This window comes from Pseudorca crassidens, chromosome 10, assembly GCF_039906515.1.
Source record: "Pseudorca crassidens isolate mPseCra1 chromosome 10, mPseCra1.hap1, whole genome shotgun sequence".
Classification (NCBI taxonomy): Eukaryota; Metazoa; Chordata; class Mammalia; order Artiodactyla; family Delphinidae; genus Pseudorca; species Pseudorca crassidens.
In genome coordinates, this window is record NC_090305.1 from 85899753 (window position 1) to 85919441 (window position 19689).

General features: G+C 39.0%; 1 protein-coding gene and 1 long non-coding RNA gene across 3 annotated transcripts in view; one reads left to right on the forward strand and one right to left on the reverse strand.

Moving 5' to 3' along the window:
• Positions 1–19689, forward strand: part of LOC137232636 (uncharacterized) — a 114121-nt gene that overhangs the window by 81262 nt on the left and 13170 nt on the right. Inside the window, exon 7 of one of the 2 annotated variants that reach the window (XR_010947118.1) lies at positions 10279–10936. The exons of the other annotated variant lie outside the window; for it this stretch is intronic. This is a non-coding gene — a long non-coding RNA (uncharacterized lncRNA). Of the gene's footprint in view, positions 1–10278; positions 10937–19689 lie in introns of those variants that run through there. 2 annotated transcript variants of the gene reach the window in all.
• TAFA4 (TAFA chemokine like family member 4) overlaps positions 1–19689 on the reverse strand; it is a 126719-nt gene that overhangs the window by 15530 nt on the left and 91500 nt on the right. Inside the window, exon 3 of the mRNA XM_067755146.1 lies at positions 874–1029. Coding sequence (XP_067611247.1) covers positions 874–1029 — 156 coding nt within the window. The remainder of the gene's footprint in view (positions 1–873; positions 1030–19689) is intronic.

Below are 19689 nucleotides of genomic sequence, written 5' to 3' on the forward strand. Positions count from 1 at the left end.
AGCAATGGTATGTATACAATACGTGTACACCAAGCAGTCTACAAACGTGTGTCTGTTTGGTAGGGTAGGTGGGATGTGGTTAATTATTGTCGACTGTATGGTTCTAGAGATAAGAATGTGTGTGTGTTTTAACTGCTGACCTTTAGAAATGCATCAGATAAGACAGGAAGTGTTGTTTTCAGGGAGGTTTCACACCACTGTAGAGAAACTGCTGCAAGACTTAACCTCATGCATCTGTCCCCTTGGGGACTGATACTTGTTTCTAACAAGGTGTCTGCTGGAAGGAGCCAGGGGGCATCAAAAGGAATCAGTCCCAGGCCTCCACCTACAACCATCAACATTGATGCTTTTTTTTTTTTTAACCACTGCCACCATATTCTGCTAGGGGATAGGGAAACAACAAATGAATGATATCCCAAACTATTCTCACAGAACTTGCTCCAAAGATGTTATATAAATAGTAAACTAGAAATAAAGAGAATATTAGTCTATAACATCAAACACGAGGTGAGAAAACCAGGTTGCTGACTTTCTGAATAGAGTTTTAGAGGAGGCGGAAAAGCATGTCTAGGGAAGAAACTGCTCCAGTGGGTGATATTTGGAGAGACAGTTGGGCAAGCAGAAATCAAAGCATATCTTCCTGATTGTCCAGTAACTGAACTCCTCATTGGTACCTCTTGGGAGACATCATTAATACCCTACTCATTAAGAAATTTGTGGGGTTATATTTATGTTCATTTTTTAAATGACACTGACATAGTTGACATAGGTGCAGCCCTAGTTTCCTTTGAGTTGCAAAGACAGCGAAGTAGGGGGGTTCTTTCGTGTTAGGTCCTTTTGCAACATTAGGGAAACTGACCAGAAAGGTCTTACCTTCAACACAAGAAGGCTGAGCCCGAGTTGTGCCAGCAACCTGTCCTGGGAAGCAAGAACACTTGACCGTTTGTGATCGCTCCTCTATGCGGTTCTTGTTACAGCACCTGTGCACTGCGACCACCTCACAGGTCCCTTGCTTGATTTGGTGGTGACCTGGTGGATAACAGGGGAGCAAAACAGACCCAGTGCTGTTAGGAAGAAATGAAAGTACCAAGGATGTGAGTGATGCCATGACTACATTTCCCAATTCCATGTATACTACGTTTATGAATCCTTTTTGTTTGTTTGTTTTGATGTAAATTTAAACTTATATAAAGGTGGCAAGAATAGTGCAAAAAACTCCTATAAAACTGAGGTATACAGAAATTTGGCTTCCAGGACCTTTAGCCCCTGGTATCACACCAATGGCTGTGTTATGTTACTTACATGGCAAAAGAGATTTTGCGGATGTAATTAAGATTACTAATTGGTTAAGTTTAAGAGAGGGAGATTATCCTGGATTATCCATGTAGAGCTAAGGTGATGAGCCCTTCAAAGCAGAGAGATGAAGCAGAAGGCGAATTCAGATTTAAACCACGAGGAGGACTCAAAACACCATTGCTGGCTTGAAAATGGAGGGGCCAAGAGTCAAGGAAATGGAGACTTCAGTCCTACAACCACAAGGCACTGAATTCTGCCAAAAACCTGGATGTGCTTGGAAGCAGATTCTTCGCCAGGGTCCCCATAAAGGAAGGCTCTCCTGCGGATACCTTGATTTTAACCCAGAGAAACCAGCCAAACTGTGCCAGACTTCTCACCTACAGAAAGAAGCCGCTAAATTTATGGTAATCTGTCACAGCAACAATAGCAAACTGATATAAGACCTTTTACCTAGATTCCCTAATTGTTAACATGTGACCCCATTTGCTTTCTCATTCACTCTCTTTCATATATTTTTCTAAGCCATCTGAGAGTAAGTTGCAGACATGACACTCCTTCACCCCTAAATACTGTGTATTTCCCAAGAATAAAGACTTTCTCTGACATAATTAACGAATTCAGGACATTTAACATTAATACAATGCTATTATATAACTGACAATCTACAGTCAAATTTTTCCTCTTGTCCCAAAAATGTCCTTTAGAGCCATTTCCCCCGCTGCTCAGGATCCAATGCAGAAGCCTACATTATATTTAGTTCACATTTCTTTAGCCTTCTTTAATCAGAAACTTCTCCTCAGCCTTTATCTTCCTTGACCTTGACATTTTTAAAGAATACATGTCAGTTATTTTGTACAATGTTCCTCAGTTGGGATTTGTCTGATGTTTCCTCCTGATTAGAGTCAGGCAATGCACTTTTAGCAGATTACCCCAGAAGTGACACTATGTTCTTCTCAGTGCATCATATCAGGAGGCACATAATGTCATTTATCCGGCTTTTGGTGCTCTTACTTTTAATCACATGCTTAAGGTGGTGGCTGCCAGGTTTCTCCATTTCTAAAGGTACTATTTTGCCCTTTGTAATTAATAAGCATTTTAAGGGGAAATATATTCAAACTATGTAAACACCCCACTCTTCAAACTTTGACCCACTATTTTTAGCATCCATTGATGACTTCCACCAGAACCAATTATTAATATGATGGTTGCAAAACTGATATTAATGTTCAAATTATCTCAGATCTAGACAGGAGGAGCCCCTTCATACTGGCAGCTGTGTCATTTTGACATATCCCCATTATGCTTTGAGATCTTAGCTAAATTTCTCCAAGGAGCCCTGATTGTTTTTAGTGGGGCTTCAGATTTAGAAACTAGGACCTTGGCACAAAGGTTTATTCATTGCTACCAGGGAGTGACTTGGGGCTGAAAGGGCAGATAGACCTATGAAGTGTGTGTGTGTGTGTGTGTGTATACAGTGTGAGTCCACAGCGTAAGTCCACACTGGCATCTCCAATTCCATCTTAGCACCACAGGTTCTCACTGCTCTGTCCACAATTCTATATTTCTACCTCCCATCGCCAACAATGATAAAACTGACTTCCATACTCCTGTAACAAACAGAAAATGGTTTACGTTTAATTTATATTGGAGTCCATTTTATCAGTTAGAAGTCTTTTAACAATGGAAAGTGATCTAAGCTCACTTAAGCCAAAGAGAATTTATTGGAAAATTATCAGGAGATTGTAAAACCAAGAGAGAACTTAGCTGAACACTAAGTGGACCCATTCTCATGGCTGGACCTGAGGGAATGATTCCACTCCATGAGTCTGTCGTTCTGTTCAAGGTCATGTCAGCTGTAGCAGCCACCGTCTAAGATGGTCCCTAATGCTCCCTGCCTCCTACTGTCCACACGTTTGTGCAGTCCCCTCCCACATGGTACCATCTTTATGACCAATAGCGTGCAGAGGAAATGATGATATGTCACTTCCAAAATTAGGTGGTCACCCTTTCTGTGCCTTTTGGATCACTCACTCAAAGGAAACCATGGGATAAGTGGCCCTATAAAGGGGCCTTTGTGGCAAGGAACTGAAGTCTCTTGCCAACAACCCTGTAAGTGAGCTTCAAGGTATATTCCCTCCTACACCGCACCAGCACTGGTCTGTGTGCCAGTGCCAATAGCACACATCACAAGTGATGGTTTATCACTTCCACAGTCGGGTTATAAAAGACAGTGGTGCAGTCCCTCGCTTGCTCATCAGTCACTCTGGAGGAAATCATGCTGTGTGCTGCCACGAGTGAGTTTGGAAGTGGATCCTACAGCCCTAGTCGAAGCTTCAAAGACTACAATCCCAGCCAACAGCTCAACTGCAATCTAACAACCCTGAGTCTGGACCACCCAGCTAAGCCATTCCCAGATACCTGCTGCTCAAAGACTGTAAAATAATACATAGTTGACCCGTGAACGATGCAGGACTTAGAAGCGCTGACCCCACACACCCAGTCGAAAACCTGAGTATAACTTATGGTTGGCCCTCCTTATCTGTAGTTATGGATTCAGCCAACCACAGGTCGTGTGGTACTATAGTACATACTTACTAAAGAAAATCATAGTATAGTGGACCTGCACAGTTCAAACCTACGTTGTTCAAGGGCCAACTGTTTGTTGATTGTTTCAAGCATCTAAGGTCGGGGCTCATTTGTTACACAGCAATGGATAACTAATGCACCAACTCTGGTTATACCAAGATGGAAAGACTTACCTTTGCTCTGATAAAAAAAACAAACAACAGAAACAAGATTGTAGAGGCAATGTTTAGAAATTATTAATGAAAGGCAAGGTTTTCAGGCACCCTTGAGCACCCTCATGATTTTCAGATATACCGTTTACATATATATTGTTCTGTGAATTACAAGAAATCTCATCTACTCGTTAAAACAGGTTTCCCCGAGGATTCCCACAGGTTAATGCTTTGCTTGGTTTCTGTTGTTTGGTGTATGTGCTTCGAATAACAAAGCTCCTTTTTACAATTCTGTATTTCAGATTTTTAATCCATACAGATAGACCTTCTACAAAATAACCTCTATATCATGGTGAATTTTTTCTGGCCCTTCCCTGTCATACTATCTTAAATGGTGGAATCAAAATCCAATTAATGGTGATAACAAACACTAAGGCAAAGTTTCATTTGTAAAATACATAAAAGTGGAACCAGTACCCAGAGAGTCAAATCGCCAGCATGAGAGAAAGTTTTCAATCCACTACAGAGGAAAACATAAATATGAAAGGAGTAATTAAAACTATAAACCTAATTAAATGTTTGCAAGAAGAGTGTTGATTTCCCATAGGTAGCTGTGTACAATTGTAAAAAAGTAAATAAGTAAAAAATAAAGAGTAATTACAATGTCGGTAAAGTAGCATGGGACTTTAGCACCAAGTAAGCAGAAAAGTGAGGACTGGGGAGAGTTCATGGGGAGATCCTTTCTGTAGTCTCCAATTGCAAATAAGCACTTCAGGTCAAACGGTCCTGGACAGGTAATGAGTAGCCACGAGGGGGAAGAGGGGTGGCTGGGATGAATTCATCCTCAGTCTTCTCTCAGTGACCACCCTCCCTGTTGGCCATCGTCTCAGTTTGCTCAGCTGCCACAACAAACTACCACAGACTGGGTGGCTTCAACAACAGACATTTATTTCTCAGAGTTCTGGAAGCCAGAAATCCAAGATCAAGGTGCTGGCCAATTCAACTCCTGGTGAGAGCTCTTTTCCTGGCTTTAAACAGCCTCCTTCTTACCATGTCCTCACATGGCAGAGAGAGAGAGAGAGAGAGCATGCGCTCTGGTGTCTCTTCCTTTTTTTCCTAAGGACACCAGCCCTATTAAATTAGGGCCCACCTTATGACCTCATTTAACCTCTATCACCTCCTCACAGACGCTCTTTCCAAATACAGTCACATTTGGGGGTTAGAGCTTCAACATATGAATTTGGTGGGTGGTGGGGGCACAAACACTCAGTTTGTAACAGCCATCATGCCTTAATTAGATTTTTAATGGTCCTAGAGAATCTATAATGAAAGCAGCTCTAAACCTCATTAAGAAAATAAAAGAAATGTGCTTTAGTAACTTCCTAGAATAGTCAAGAAGTGATGTGAACATTCATTAATATTATAGTTTGCTGAGAATTTTGTTGCTATTTAGATAACCATCCACAAATGCAAATAGTTTTTTTTTTTTTCTATTCAATCTTGTCTCTGAATAATCAGCTTGCCTGGTCTAGAATTTTATTCATTTATATAGCACCAACTATGGTACTTCATTGATTTTTAAGATACATATTTTAACATGTCAGGATGTGTCACAACTGATAGCATCTTACCATTATAATTGGCATTGCTTTTCTTTCTTTGAAATACACAAAACAGCAGTATATTTCACAATTGACAGCATCTTAGATTTGATAAAATATGGTAGGTTGCAGGCACTCTTCTAAGCTTTCTACAAATATTCTATGTAATCTTTTAAAATGCTACAGTACAGGCACTATTTTTATTCCTATTTTACATTTAATAAAATGTCCAGAAATTGATTTGCCCAAGTTAACACAACTAGAAAATAGCAAGAGAAGAGATTCAAACCCAGGCAGTGTCTATGCTCTCACAGCAGAAAGTGTAGTCGCTATGGTAGCTAATATTTCACCAAGTACAGCCAAAATAGTATCTCTACCTCAGCAAGTCACAAGATATGGCTCAGTTTCCCACATAAACATCTTTTCTACTTGATAACAATGTTTATGTGGCTCCATTTAGACAGTCTTTCTAGAAATGTGTATACTGTTGACATGTGACAATAATCTTTGAATAAGGATGTGCCTCGTTTCTTTGTAATCTTTGTTCCTGGCACAGGAGATGGGTTCTTAGAAACAGGTACTTAAAACTGCTGAAGGAATGATGGCAGAAGATAGGGATCCAGTGTGGGCGATGCACAGAAATCACTGATTATACGTGCTTGAGCAGCTCATGTGTTAACATTGTATTAGTCAGAGTTCTCCAGAGAAAGGGAACCAAGAAGATGTGTCCAAGGGTGGACAGATTCATGATGCAGTAAGAGCTGATGTTTCAGTTTGAGTGCAAAAACAGGAGAAGATATGTCCCAGTTCAAAACCTGGAAGAATTCTCTCTTATTCAAGAAGAAGGTTAGGCTTTTTGCTCTATTCAGGCCTTCACCTGATTGGATGAGGCCCACCCACGTTAGGGAGGGCAATCTGCTTCACTCAATCTATAGATTCAAGTGTTAATCTTATCCAAAACACCCTCACAGAAACACCCAGAATAATGTGTGACTGGGCACACCGCCAGTCAAGTTGACATATAAATGTAACCATCATAAACATCATACAGCTACGTAGTATAGTGTTGCTGGATGAAAAAAAAAAAGAAAGTAGAAAACAGACAAGAAACTAGTGGCTCAGTTCTCTAAAAACATACAAAAGGGATGCCTTGTTCAATAAGCTTAGTACCAGAAAGTGGCCACTTCAGGTAAATTCACTTAAAACAAAGATGCATTTTCTCTCTTAAACAGCAGGGAACATTTCAGTTGGAGTTCTGTCTTGAAAACTACAGCTAAATACATATACATAAGACCTGTGCAGTAAGTGAGAAGTTGTAGCTGAAATCTCTCATTTCTCTTACTTTAGAGCTTCAAGGTGTGAATTGGAGTATATACGAATGAATTATCCAGAAGTGGAGCCAGCTTCACTGGACAGAAGCTGGCCAAACAGGGGGGAAAAGAAAACTCCTTTTTTTGCTGTTAACCCTTGTCAGTTTCTGGGCCATTTTCCTTCCAGTTTTCTCTGGGCAGGTAGATGGAAGCGTATTTATTTCTATTTATTTAACCAACACTTTCATACAGTATACTGTGTGGCAGTCACTATTCTCAGTGTTCTTGGAGACATATTTTATAAGTGGGGAAACGTAAAACTTCCTTGATTCCTTTCCACACTTCTGAACTTGCAATCAGGTTGTATATGTTGTTTTCAAAAAAGGTGACTTAAAATTAATATTGACAGAAGTGTAAAATTTAAGATGCCTGGTTCCTCACTCACCTGACTAACTGATGTATATAACATTAAAAGAGTTAGGACAATCCTTACCAAAAAAAGTTGATTTCTTTGGGATTGCTATAGAGGATGGATTAACTTTATCTGCTTAAATACATATCTTTTTTTCTTATTAAATATGCTTTTAAACTGAAACCATTTCCACTAAGATCAGGAACAAGACAAGGTTGCCCACTCTCACCACTATTAATCAGAATAGTTTTGGAAGTTTTAGCCACAGCAATCAGAAAAGAAAAAGAAATAAAAGGGATCCAAATCAGAATAGAAGAAGTAAAACTGTCACTGTTTGCAAATCACATGATACTGTACATAGAAAATCCTAAAGATGCTACCAGAAAGCTACTAGAGCTAATCAACAGATTTGGTAAAGTAGCAGGATACAAAGTTAATGCACAGGGCTTCCCTGGCGGCGCAGTGGTTGAGAGTCCCTGCTGATGCAGGGGACATGGGTTCGTGCCCTGGTCCGGGAAGATCCCACATGCCACAGAGTGGCTAGGCCCTTGAGCCATAGCCGCTGAGCCTGCGCGTCCGGAGCCTGTGCTCCGCAATGGGAGAGGCCACAGCAGTGAGAGGCCCACATAATGCAAAGAAAACAAAAACAAAAAAACTTAATGCACAGAAATCTCTTGCATTCCTATACACCAGTGATGAAAAATCTGAAAGACAAATTACGGAAACACTCCCATTTACTACTGCAACAAAAAGAATAAAATACCTAGGGATTAAACCTACCTAAGGAGACAAAAGACCTGTATGCAGAAAACTATAAGACACTGATGAAAGAAATTAAAGATGATACAAACAGATGGAGAGATATACCATGTTCTTGGATTGGAAGAATCAACATTGTGAAAATGACTATACTACCCAAAGCAATCTACAGATGCAGTGCAATCCCTATCAAACTACCGCTGGCGTTTTTCACAGAACTAGAACAAAAAATTTCACAATTTGTATGGAAACACAAAAGACCCCAAAGAGCCAAAGCAATCTTGAGAAAGAAAAACAGAGCTGGAGGAATCAGGCTCCCTGACTTCAGACTATATGACAAAGCTACAGTCATCAAGACAGTATGGTACTGGCACAAAAACAGAAATATAAATCAGTGGAACAGGATACAAAGCCCAGAGATAAACCCACTCACATACGGTCACCTTATCTTTGATAAAGGAGGCAAGAATATACAATGGAGAAAAGACAGCCTCTTCAATAAGTGGTGCTGAGAAAACTGGATAGCTACATGTAAAAGAATGAAATTAGAATACTCCCTAACACCATATACAAAAATAAAATCAAAACGGATTAAAGACCTAAATGTAAGGCCAGACACTATAAAACTCTTAGAGGAAAACATAGGCAGAATACTCTATGATGTAAATCACAGCAAGATCCTTTTTGACCCACCTTCTAGAGAAATGGAAATAAAAACAAAAATAAACAAACAGGACCTAATGAAACTTAAAAGCTTTTCACAGCAAAGGAAACCATAACCAAGACCAAAAGACAACCCTCAGAATGGGAGAAAGTATTTGCAAATGAAGCAACTGACAAAGGATTAATCTCCAAAATTTACAAGCAGCTCATGCAGCTCAATATCAAAAAAAACAAACAACCCAATCCAAAAATGGGCAGAAGACCAAAATCAACATTTCTCCCAACAAGATATACAGATTGCCAACAAACACATGAAAGGATGCTCTACATCACTAACCATTAGAGAAATGCAAGTCAAAATTACAATGAGGTGTCACCTCACACCGGTCAGAATGGCCATCATCAAAAATCTACGAACAATAAATGCTGGAGAGGGTGTGTAGAAAAGGGAACCCTCTTGTACTGTTGGTGGGAATGTAAACTGATACAGCCACTATGGAAAACAGTATGGAGCTTCCTTAAAAAACTAAAGATAGAACTACCATATGACCCAGCAATCCCACTACTGGGCATATACCCTGAGAAAGCCATAATTCAAAAAGAGTCATGTACCACATTGTTCACTGCAGCTCTATTTACAATAGCCAGGATATGGAAGCAACCTAAGTGTCCATCAACAGATGAATGGATAAAGAAGATGTGGCACATATATACAATGGAATATTACTCAGCCATAAAAAGAAATGAAATTGAGTTATTTGTAGTGAGGTGGATGGACCTAGAGTCTGTCATACAGAGTGAAGTAAGTCAGAAAGAGAAAAACAAATACCGTATGCTAACTCATATATATGGAGTCTAAAAAACAAACAAAAAAGGTTCTGAAGAACCTAGGGGCAGGACAGGAATAAAGACGCAGACGCAGAGAATGGACTTCAGGACACAGGGAGGGGGAAGGGTAAGCTGGGACGAAGTGAGAGCGTGGCATGGACATATATACACTACCAAATGTAAAACAGATAGCTAGTGGGAAGCAGCCACATAGCACAGGGAGACTAGCTCGGTGCTTCGTGACCACCTAGAGGGGTGGGATTGGGAGGATGGGAGGGAGATGAAAGAGGGAGGAGATATGGGGATATATGAATACGTATAGCTGATTCACTTTGTTATACAGCAGAAACTAACACAACAGTGTAAAGCAATTATACTCCAATAAAGATGTTAAAAAAATTTTTGTTTTTAATAAATAAATAAATATGCTTTTAAGAAAAGTTGCAAACAGCAGGGTAAATAACTATTTGTCCCAGTGCAGTCAGGGCTTTCCCACTGTAAAGGAGGTAAAATATAAAAACCACATTTGCAATAAAAGTTCTTCGGCTGAAACTGCTTGAAAGCTGATGGAGAGACAGAAGCATCAGATTAGGGTGACTTTTTCTTTATCCTATTATTTCCCTTGAATCATTTTCCTTTTGTTTAAATCCTTTTTTCCCTTCCTCCTCCAGCCCAGCACAAGAAAATACACCCTCAGAGAGAAGCGTCACACTCCAGTGATCTTAGAAGGCATTTATTTGATTTGAGCGGGGTATTCTCTTTGGCATTCTCAGCCTCCCCCCTCCATGGAAGCAGAACAGAGGAAACAAAGGGCTGAAAACAAGATTTCATGAAATGAAAGCAGAGAATGAGGCCGTGGCTAGTCACCTGCCTTTGGGAAACATGCCCAGTATTCCTAGTTGTGCTTCCCTTATAATTCTCAACTTTCTTCCCCTATCCCAGCTCCAACTTGGCTTTTTGTCAAAAAGAGAGACGTCACGTAAGTTAAGACTATGGTAGCCATGGGACCATCAGCTGGACAAACATGGTAACTTAGCTGTGCAGACAAATATCCTCTGAGCCCCTACTATGCGCCAGGCCCTCTGCGGGGGTTGAGGACACAGTAGTAAAAAAGAGAGATGCTTCTGGCCTCAACAAGTAGAGATACCAAATGGAAATATCTAACGATTCTCCTAAGGTGGAAATGGAATTCTTCCCTGTTGGTAACCAAGGGGAGAGCCCTGGACTTGGAGTCAGAATTGCTGAAATGGAATGCCAGCTTCCCCACTTGGAGAATTCCACTGAGTAATTCAATCTCATTTTTCTGATACACAACTAGTACATTATCTATCGCACATGATGGTTATGAAGTTTCAATTAAAGTGTTAATGAATGAAAAGTGTTTAATCGTGAGCTACTTACACCATAGATGTTGAATAAATGACTTTGGGTTTTTTGTTTACATATTTATTCAATAAATACTCGTTGAGCACTTGCTTTGTGCCAGACACATGGAAATGTAACACTGAACAAAACAGGACAAGAAAAGCCTCTTCCTCAAGAGTCTTTTGTATTTTTGTGATGAAAGAAACACAAAGCATGAAAAATGGAATTTAAAACAGGGAGGGCCTAAGAAACTAACACGTCAGTGTGAAATTAAAGCAGGTGAGAGACTATTACTTGCAGATATCTGAGGGAAAGAGGCCCTTTACCCTGAGCTATGTGAGAGAAGGGAAGATGAGTAGGAGATGATGTCTGAAAGATAATGCAGGGTGAATGGGCAGGTTACCCAGAGCCTCATGGGTCACCGTGAGGCTCACAACCGGATGGGAAGCCCCTGGGAAGTCTGAACTTAGGATGACCGGATATGACAAATATTTGTAAAGGATCTACTGTAATGACCACAGACTAACGAGGAACAAGGATGGAAGCAGGGACACAGCTCCTGTCACCATAACCCAGGGAGAGGTGATGATGGCTTGGTCCAGGTGGTAGCAGTGGAGATGTAAGAAAAGGTGGCATTCTGGATATATTTAGAAGGTAGAGGTGACAGGATGTGTTGATGGGTTAAATGTACGATGTGAGAAGAAGAGAGGAGTCGATGCAGACTCTGAGGTTGTTGCCTTCAACAACAAGGGTGAGGCTGACTCTTAAATAAAACGGGGCAAACCAGGAGCTTGCTTGTTAGGTGTTAGGTTCCTAACTGAAGAACGTCAAATAGGCAGTTAGATTAGACGTCTGAGTCTGGAGTTTAAGAGAGAAGGCTGGTTTCAAGCTAGACATCTGTTCATCATTAGAATATGTGGATGGTATTTAAAACCAACAGACTGGGTAAAAATCCCCAAGGAAATAACTGTAGCTGGAGAATTTTTTAAAAGGTTCATTTCAATGCTAAGAGTTTGGGAGAAGAGAGGCAGTGGCCAGTGGCCTAAGAAAAAAACCAAGGAGGAATGTGGGGTGCTCTGCAAGCCCAAGGGACAAAGGTTTCAAGGATAAGGGAGTGATCATGTTAACTGCTGTTCCGAGTTCAAGTAAGATGAGGACCACTGGACATTGCAGTATTAAGGTCAGGGGTGGCCTTCACAAGAAAAGTGTCAGAAAAACAGTGGAGGCAAATCATGATTGGAATGGGTTTCAGAGAAAGCATACAGTGAGAAATTGGAGACAGTAATTATAGCTAGAAATTGTGTTGTGAAAGGAAGAAGAGAAATGATACTGTATAGGGTATACAGGTGTTAGCAATTTCTTTTTTAAGATGAGAATTTACAGCAAACATGTATGCTGTTGGGAAAAATCTGATAGAGAGGGAAAGCTGCTAGAGAGATGTCTGAGTAGGCAGGAGGTAATGGGTGGAACCTAAGTGAAGAGGCAGGCGTTTGTTAGGAGCACAGACAGTTCATTTATAACCCTCCTCTTTCCAATTTTCTGTGTGCCACCCTTGTGCTGGATGGTCTATATGGAAGCTGTGTTCATTGCTATGTGAGTATTCATTAACATCATCAGAATAAAAAAATATGCCTAGTCACACGTAAAACTAGTCCCCACTCAACACCAGGGACTGTCCTGTCAAGGCTGTCAGAGAGCCTCTCGGCGACGGTCCAAAACATCCTATGATGCAAATGTTACAAAGGATGAAGAATTTCATAAGGTCCTTGAGAGTGACATAGTAGAGCTGCTCGAGTACCACTCAAAGCCATTCACTGAGAATATGGCAGATTTAGCCCAATAATTAAAGAGGAGAAAATCACCTGGAAAGACTTCACAAAAGAGAATGGCTGAAGTGGCGAAGGGCTAAAGAGCAGCTCATGGGGAAATTGGGGAAGCTTCTGAATGCTTTTGTAGACAGTTATGATCCTGTGGCAAAAGGCCATGATAAAATAAAAGATGATCCGTTACACTATGTTACAATTTTTCCCTGAAAAGCCGTATCTAATGCAGTCTAAGAATTTTATCCCAACTGCCTTTTCCTTTCCTGCCCAAGACCTTCCACCCGCACTCAAAAAATACAACTTTCCTCCAGAAAAATTTCCCATCTACCTGGAACACTGTCTTTGTGGGGAAAACTGTTGTTATCCTATTCTTATAGATAATTACAAATACAGTTTTTCAATAACTGATTAAAAGTCAAAACAATAATATGTTCTAACGTCAACACAACCCAGCCACTTACCTTAGTTTTTAGAATAAAAATCTCCCATACTCAGCATTCCTAATTCATCTTAAGAAAATTTTTCATCTGACATTATTCAAAATAATACACCTATTCTAGGGATAAAACATTCACAAACAATGTGACTGACAAGGGATTAATCTCCAAAATTTACAAACAGCTCATGCAACTCAATATCAAAACAACAAACAACCCAATCAAAAAATGGGCAGGGCTTCCCTGGTGGCACAGTGGTTGAGAGTCCGCCTGCCGATGCAGGGGACACGGGTTCGTGCCCCAGTCTGGGAAGATCCCACATGCCGCGGAGCGGCTGGGCCCGTGAGCCATGACCGCTGAGCCTGCGTGTCCGGAGCCTGTGCTCCGCAACAGGAGAGGCCACAACAGTGAGATGCCCGCATACCACAAAAAAAAAAATGGGCAGAAGACCTAAATAGACATTCCTCCAAAGAAGACAGACAAATGGCCCAAAGCACATGAAAAGATGCTCAACATCACTAATTATTAGAGAAATGCAAATCAAAACTACAGTGAAATATCACCTCACACCAGTCAGAATGGGTATCATCATAAAGTCTACAAACAATAAATGCTGGAGACGGTGTGGAGAAAGGGGAACACTCCTACACTGTTGGTGGGAATGAAAATTGGTACAGTCACTATGGAGAACAGTATGAAGGTTCCTTAGAAAACAAAAAATAGAGCTACCATATGAGCCAACAATCCCACTCCTGGGCATATATCCAGAGAAAAACATGGTTCAAAAGGACACATGCACCCCAATGTGCATTGCATCACTGTTCACAATAGCCAAGACATGGAAGCAAACTAAATGTCCCTCGACAGATGAATGGATAAAGAAGATGTGGTACATATAGACAATGGAATATTACTCAGCCATTAAAATGAATGAAAGAATGCCATTTGCAACAACATGGATGGACCCAGAGATTATCATACTAAGTGAAGTAAGTCAGGCAGAAAAAGACAAATATCATATATCACTTATAAGTGGAATCTAAAAAAAAATGATGCAAATGACCTTATTTACAAAACAGAAACAGACTCACAGACTTAGAGAATGAACTTATGGTTACCAGGCGGAAGGCTGGGGAGAGGGACAGATTGAGAGTTTGGGACTGACATGTACACACTGCTATATTTAAAATAGATAACCAACAAGAATCTATTGTAAAAGAAATAAATTTTTTTAAAAAAACACATATTCTAAAGACTTGCCCTCCACACTTTTCTTAAGCAAATCTACTATCTCTTTGCCATTCTTTGTCAAGAATACCATCAACTAGAAGATACATATAAGAAGATGATAAGATGATAAGTATGGAATAAATGCTCTGAGAGGATCTCATCATTAGATGAATACATATCATATTATATATATATATAATATATATATAAAGTATATATAACATATACTTTCACATGTTACACTGAGATGCTACTTTACAGTAGACTTAATCTTCCCATATTTCAGAAGTATTCCTTCAAAACGTCTGTCATAGACTGAATTATACCCCCTCTCCACAAAATGTGTATGTTGAATCCCTAACCCCCGATGTGACAGTACATGGAGATAGGGCCTTTAGGAAGGTAATTCAGGTTAAATGAGGTCTAAAGGGCATGTCCCTCACAACAGGACTAGTGTTCTTATAAGAAGAGGAGGAGATACCAGAGAGCCTGCCCTTTCCACACACGCACACAGAACAGGCCACATGAGGACACAGTGAGAAGGGGGCTGTCTGCAAGCCAGGAAGAGACACCACACCAGAAAATGAATGTGCTGACACCTTGATCTTGGACTTCTAACTTCAAGAACGGTGAGAAAATAAATTTCTGTTGTTTAAACCACCCAGTCTGTGGTAATTTGTTACGGCAGCCTGAGATGACTCATACGTTGTCACTCACTAATTCTAACTTCATGGACTGAAAAAGGTGACATGCTTCACATCAAGGGCTATCACAGTGAAAACATGACTGGGCAGAAGAAAGCTTTTGGGATCATTCATGTTTCTGAAAAAGTTTCTGTCTGCGTGTGTGTATGGTAAATGGGATTTTTAAACTCAATTCATTATCTGCCTTAGTTTATGTCCACATAGTTTATTACAGTAGCAAACTGTACTGGAGAATCGTCTTGTTCTTGGGAAATATATGCAGTTTGCCACTTACTTTCAAACAATTCAGAAAAAAGAAAAGAATAGCTGCATAGGCATAGGCGTATGTAATTGGCAGCTCTAATACGATAGGATCTCATAAGGGATCTAAAGATGTACTTTTCACTCAACCTTTCTTTAGATTTGAGAAGTTTCCAAATAAGAAGCTGGGGTTAGCTAACATTGCGAGAAATAACTTGAAGTCATTACAGTCACTAAAGACACCAGGTGCCTCTGTTTCAATAGCTATCCTGCCATCTCTCTACTTCTGGCAGGTTTTCAACAAGTGACTTCACTTCTCTTTGCCTCGGTTTCCATATCTACAAAATAATAAGGCTTCAGAGGTCTGATGTGAGGATAAATAGTAATATAGATAAAGTGTCAAGAATGCTGCCTGGTGTATAGTAAGTGCTCAATAAATATTGGTAGCGCTAGATGCAAACTAGTTTATATAGGATGGATAAACAACAAGCTCCTACTGTATAGCACAGGGAACTATATTCAATATCCTGTGATAAGCCAGAATGGAAAATATGAAAAAGAATATATATGTATATATATATATTCTTAAAACTGAATCACTTTGCTATAAGTAGAAACTAACACAACCTTATAAATCAACTATACTTCAATAAAAATTTTAAAAATATTTGTGGTGCTAATAATAAGTATGACAGTAAAATCACTGCTATTATTATTATAGACTACTTAAATAACTATTAAACTGGGAAGATCTAGGAAGAAATGCAAAGAACTGAATTCAAATCATTTTTAAAAAGTTATGCTTCTCAGAATAAGGAAAAAGTAAGTGCCTCTAAGAGCCAAGCATCCACCTTATAATGGTCCCCTTACCAACGGTTATTTATTGAATTAAAGATTTGAAACAGTCAGCAACCTTTGTTTTAATTTTTCCCCACCTGGTGCATGAATTCCTTATTTCCCGAAAAGTTTTCATTTAATGCCTCCTTAAACCCTTAGCTCTCCCATTAAAAGCCTGTTGCTGCCAAATTTAGGGCATCTCCAACGATGTGAATCATGACTCCCATCTCCATTGCACTGGACTACACCGGGCCCTCCGGTTTCTATCTCTCTGGCTCCCGGTTTCATCATTGCCTAGTACTTTTAAAGGTTTTCAACTCAGCAGGATCACTGGGGCACAGGAAATCAAATAAAGTGGCTCCCCATGTTCAGCTGATCAGACTGAGCCCCTTTTTCTTTTGAAAGGAGAACATAATTGCAGAAAGATAGGAGAGATTGCAAAAAGCCTCTCCCATAGCGGTAGCTGATGAAGTAAAGAACTGACATTACGATTTACTGGCACCTTCCTTCCCAGCCCCAGGCATGCTCCACCCACCCCTTTCCTAGCACTCCCACAAATCAGGGGGATAGCTAAGTGAAAGAAAGACAGAAAGAGAAAGAGAGAGAGGGAGAGGGAGAGGGAGAGAGAGAGGGAGAGAGAGAGAGAGAGAAAGAAAGGAAGGAGGGAAGAAAGGAAAAAGAAAAAAGAGAAAACAAAGAAAGAGAAAGAAAGAAAAAGAAGACAGAAGGAGGAGTGAAATGGCTGTGTTCAGTTTCAAAGAGCCTGTTACACAACTAGTGTATATATATGCTAAAGTTAGAATAAAGCCAAATGGAGAGTTAAAAATAAACAAAAGGACTTGTTTTAGTCCCTGCAAGCCCCTTCATGCACAGTTGGATAGATTTCTTAACCGTTCTTCTACTAAATTTATATGCAGAACCGTCTCCGTGGACAAAAATAAATAAATCTATGTGCATGTAGAAATTGGTGATAAGCTTCCACTTGTACATTTTAAACCTAAAAAGTATATATGTATTTTTTAACATTTTCCCTCAGAAAATTTTGTTCTATTTTACTTCTAACTAAAACAGACTCCAGCAAAATGCTGCATGTTTTTTTTATCATAACCTAAACAATATTTCAGTTGTTATTTAAACTCTTATAAACATTATTTTTGTTCTCATGTTATACATGTCACTAAGTATCTAAGCCCAGAATAATCAATAAAATAGCATTCTGATATGCTACCCTGACATGTCACCATGAACCTTTCCTTAACAGCAACTTAGCAGAACCAATTTTCAATAGATGTTTTAATTTTTTATTTCCCAAAAAATGGTAAATCACCCACCTATGTCGATGTTCTCTCCTTTCTAAGACCCAACAAATATGACAGTTAAGGAAGACAAAAGATTTGAACTCACAAGAGCAAAGAATAAAAGTGGAGATATCAACAAGTGAGAAACATTTAATAGTGTTTTGGGAGATGGAAAGAAGGTGAATTAGGAGTGACTGACTGAGACAGCAGGAGTGGGGGAATGAGACTGATTCACTTCCAAGGACCTCAATAGGTCCTTCAAGGCATGGGGCTCAAAGCAGAAGGCTTGGCTGACCACCAATATACTCAAAAACAAATTCCACTGGTCACCAAGTCCTATACATATTCAGAGATTCCACTCTTCTATAAGGAGGAACGACACTGAGAGAAAGTCTCCAATATGAAAAACACTAAAATAAACAAAATAGAAAAAATAAAACTAGAGGACACAGAGTTAACTCAAGGAACAAAGACCTAAGAGTACAAACAGTAGCAGTATGACTCCAAAAGAAAAGGAGGAGGAGGAAATGATTAACATTTAGGATGTGCCAAATAGTCTGTTTATTAATATTTAATATATAATATATACCTCTACTAGTTTTATATGTAGTATAATATATATAAAATCTCATAGTTATAGAACATATACATATGTGTATAGATAGATATATAGAGATAGAGATATAGTCTCATTAAATCTTTGACAATAGGTAAGGGAAGGGAATCAAACAAAACTTTACAAAGCCATCTATCAAGTATTCAAAAAACAACAACACACCACATCTCAAATCCAGGTAATCTGGTACTGCAAAATGCTATGATAACAAAATTAATCTGATAATGAAAAAGCACTCTTGGGAATTTTTTAATAGATGAAACCAATGAAAATCTCTCATAAAATTCAAAAAATGAAGATAAAGAGATGGAAATCATTAACACAAACAATAAATGCTTATAAAAACAATCCAAATGTCCCAATATCCTACTCCAGAGATAGAAAACAACAACAAAAAGTGTAATGAGGATATCATCAAAGCAATACATATCCAAATCAGAAGGACTTGAATCCAGTTAGTGCCCAGAAACAGAATGAAGAGCAGACCTATGCCAAGATACATCTGCATGAAATTTTAGACTGCTCAGAATAACAACAACAAAAACAAAACAAAAGGGTAATAGCTTTGAAAAGCCAGGGGAAAAATACTAACATGTGGAAAAAGAATAAAACAATTTTATTAGACTTCCCAAAAACAACACTATATGCTAAAAAGCAATTGAGTTATGCTTTCAAAATTCTAAAGGAAAAGACTGCTAAACCCAACAAAACTATCAATAAATTTTCAAACATTGTCTCAAACGTTTTAGTTTCATGAACCCAATTGTTTAGGAATTTACTGAAGGATATGCTGTAGCAAAAAAAAAAAACAAAAGAGTAAAGCTCAAAAAGAGAGAGACAAGGGAAAAGAAGGAAATCAATCCAAAAGACAGATGAAACAGAAACAAAGCCAGAGGGTCAGTCTTTCAGCTAGACACAGTGGAAGAAGCAGTCAGAATGGAGACAATCTCTGAAACAAAAAGGAATTTGATATGATGCATAAGCTAAAAACATTTATGCATGCAAATAAACGATAAAACTATCCAAGAAGGGACATGTATTCTTTATCTAGAAGTTTAATACATAAGATTTAAACTTGTTGAGTCAATAAATCACAGTATATGCATATTGCTTAGAAATGTGATATTAACAAAATCTAAGATGTAAAAAAAGAAAACAGTATTTGCAGCTGTTTTGTAGCCATATTTCTGGAGAAAACCATAATTCAAAAATATACATGCACCCCAATGTCCACTGCAGCACTATGTACAATAGCCAGGCCACAGAAGCAAACTAAATGTCCCTCGACAGAGAAATGGATAAAGAAGATGTGGTATATATATACAATGGAATATTACTCGGCCATAAAAAAGGATGAAATAATGCCATTTGCAGCAACGTGGATGGACCTAGAGATTATTATACTAAGTGAAGTAAGTCAGAGAAAGACAAATATCATATGATATCACTTCTATGTGGAATCTAAAAAGTGATACAAATGAACTTATTTACAAAACAGACTCACAGACATAGAAAACAAACTTATGGTTACC